The 2500-nt window shown below is 37.9% G+C and overlaps 1 protein-coding gene across 1 annotated transcript in view; it reads right to left on the bottom strand.

The window, feature by feature from the left end:
* Nucleotides 1–2500, bottom strand: part of LOC137999566 (tyrosine kinase receptor Cad96Ca-like) — a 28662-nt gene that overhangs the window by 302 nt on the left and 25860 nt on the right. The window contains exons 9-10 of the mRNA XM_068845374.1: nucleotides 2238–2334; nucleotides 1–1495 (exon numbers count right to left, since the gene is read on the bottom strand). The exon at nucleotides 1–1495 is cut by the window's left edge and continues 302 nt beyond it. Coding sequence (XP_068701475.1) covers nucleotides 1343–1495; nucleotides 2238–2334 — 250 coding nt within the window. The 3' untranslated portion in view covers nucleotides 1–1342. The remainder of the gene's footprint in view (nucleotides 1496–2237; nucleotides 2335–2500) is intronic.

Raw genomic sequence — 2500 nt, 5'->3', positions numbered from 1 at the left:
CTTTAAAGTGCAGCAATAACAACTCTTCTTTTACAACTATAGTATGTTTGAATAAACATAAAAAGGGTTCGCGAGCTTCCTTTAGAAAAAAGGATGATTTCTCTCCTACATGTATTTTGTTTCCCCCTCAATTAAGAGGAGAAGCCAAATGACTCATTATGTTTAGCCAGGCCACTATTAAGCAAGGGGTCACTGAGTTAAGGAGTGTTTATACACCCTGATATAGCGTACTAATACTCCTACATCTCTTTCGAGCCACACATACGTGAATTGATATAATCTTAAGCCTCTTGCTGTATTATTCCTCTCCTGAATATATTTTGTTTCCCCCTCAATTAAGAGGAGAAGCCAAATGACTCATTATGTTTAGCCAGGCCACTATTAAGCAAGGGGTCACTGAGTTAAGGAGTGTTTATACACCCTGATATAGCGTACTAATACTCCTACATCTCTTTCGAGCCACACATACGTGAATTGATATAATCTTAAGCCTCTTGCTGTATTATTCCTCTCCTGAATATATTTTGTTTCCCCCTCAATTAAGAGGAGAAGCCAAATGACCGATTATGTTTAGCCAGGCCACTATTAAGCAAGGACTTACTGAGTTAACCAGTGTTTATACACCCTGATAAAGCCTAATAATACTCCAACATCTTCTCTTTCATGCCACACCTACGTGACTCGATGTAATCTTAAGCCCCTTGCCGTATGATTCCTTTCCTGAATATATTTTGTTTCCTCCTCAATCAACAGGATCTTTTTCTACCACTTTTCGATGCCGCTGTTGTAGCAGGATTAAAAAGTCAGCATCAATCATACCGAATACTCGGTGATGATCACACTGGATTTCGAACTAGGTCACCGAAATAAACTACTGCTAGTGTCTACAAAATCTTTTAAAACGTTCTGCTTATGATCGCTAGCTAACGATTGTCAAACCTTGTCGGCTTTGTTTATATTTTACTTCGCAAAGCAATTAATTATTGTAGCAATTGTTATACTAATGAATATTCTAAAAAATATTGACTGATGCCAAAGGGAAAAAGATATTGCGTTGTTCTGCATTAGCACAGATGTCGATAATGATTGCCAAAACATGTCACAATAATTTCTCATCTAGTTAGTCTGGAATAAAACTGAGAGTGATCGATTCCGTGGTCTTTTGGATTAGAACAAAAGTGCGTGTTAGGGTTGTCTGTCTGATTGTCTACGCCTTTTCCCATCGACCTAAAAATGAAATAGGACTAGCTTTTGGTTTTCACATTTTCTCTGACTCTAAAAACTATTATTGAATGACAACTACTTCAGCAAGCATCTACCAAAATTCAGTGATTTTGTTTCTTCATGATCTCATGCTTGACCACTTTCTTCTTGAGGTATTTGCATTTGTGGCCCCACGAACTGCTCTTGCATCATCTTTATCTGCTGCACCCACGTCCTCAACTCTTGAGTATTTTGCTCCATCGTACTTTGATTCGTCCACCAACGGGAGGTACTGCAACATATAGAAATAATAAAGGTTTCCTCAGTATCATGCAATTAGTTTTTACTTCTTTTTCTTTATTTTTTTGGCTTGAAATAAAGTGGAATCGACAAAACTGAAATTCACCGTAGAAACGTCTTTATGCCCATCACCCGCAAGAAAGTGACCAAAAACTCCGACGATAAAACACTTTAAACTTCACGCGTTTCTCGTAAAGAGTTAAACACACAGAGATTTGAAGAGGAAAATAATGACATAGATAGGATATTGAATCCAGTTGCCTATCAAGGTTTCGAGCTATCTAGAGTGAATAGGTAAAAAACGATATATAACATCACGTGCACTGCGAATAAATACATTTTGTAGAATTTTGAAAACGTGTCAGAGTGGGTAGCCCTAAATAAATGGTAGCATTCTAATTTGAATTTTACTTTACGTAGAACTCAACCCATTTTCAAAATCATTTTCCCCTCCTCTTTTCTTAGTTTCTTGTGGATGGCGGGTGTGCCCTCACCTATACTGGAATCATGCCTTCTATATTTGGTTATTACTTAGAAGGTACCATGCTCATTAAATAAACGCCCTAGTCCAACAGGGCTGGAATAAAATATCCCAAACATATGTGGTATTAGTATCTGTTTCCAAGAAAACAGAGCTCGCCCAAAGCAAAGCCTTGCCAAAATTATCAGTCTTAATGCAGGGCGCGAAAAAAAAAAAAAAAAAAAAAGCACCTTGAAAACGTCTTGTTACTGACCTCTCCTTCGATGAACGAGCGCAACCTCTTGGAAATATTTACGAAATCAGGGCGGAGTATTGGGACCTCTTGCCAGCAAATCTCCATCAAGTTATACCTGATGATAAAAAAGGAGGAGACGAGGAGCCTATATCTCCAGCAATTCTTCCTTCAACCCTTTCGCATGAAGGTTTATGCTTGGATATTTTTTCGCTGCAAAATGCTTTGATTCTACTTTTAAGGTCTTGCGACATTTTTTGATGGATATGATGCCATTGCTTTTG

The sequence above is a fragment of the Montipora foliosa genome, chromosome 4 (genome assembly GCF_036669935.1).
Source record: "Montipora foliosa isolate CH-2021 chromosome 4, ASM3666993v2, whole genome shotgun sequence".
NCBI classification, from domain to species: domain Eukaryota; kingdom Metazoa; phylum Cnidaria; class Anthozoa; order Scleractinia; family Acroporidae; genus Montipora; species Montipora foliosa.
Note: the sequence above shows the minus strand (reverse complement) of the source record. Positions and strands in the feature narration are given on the sequence as shown.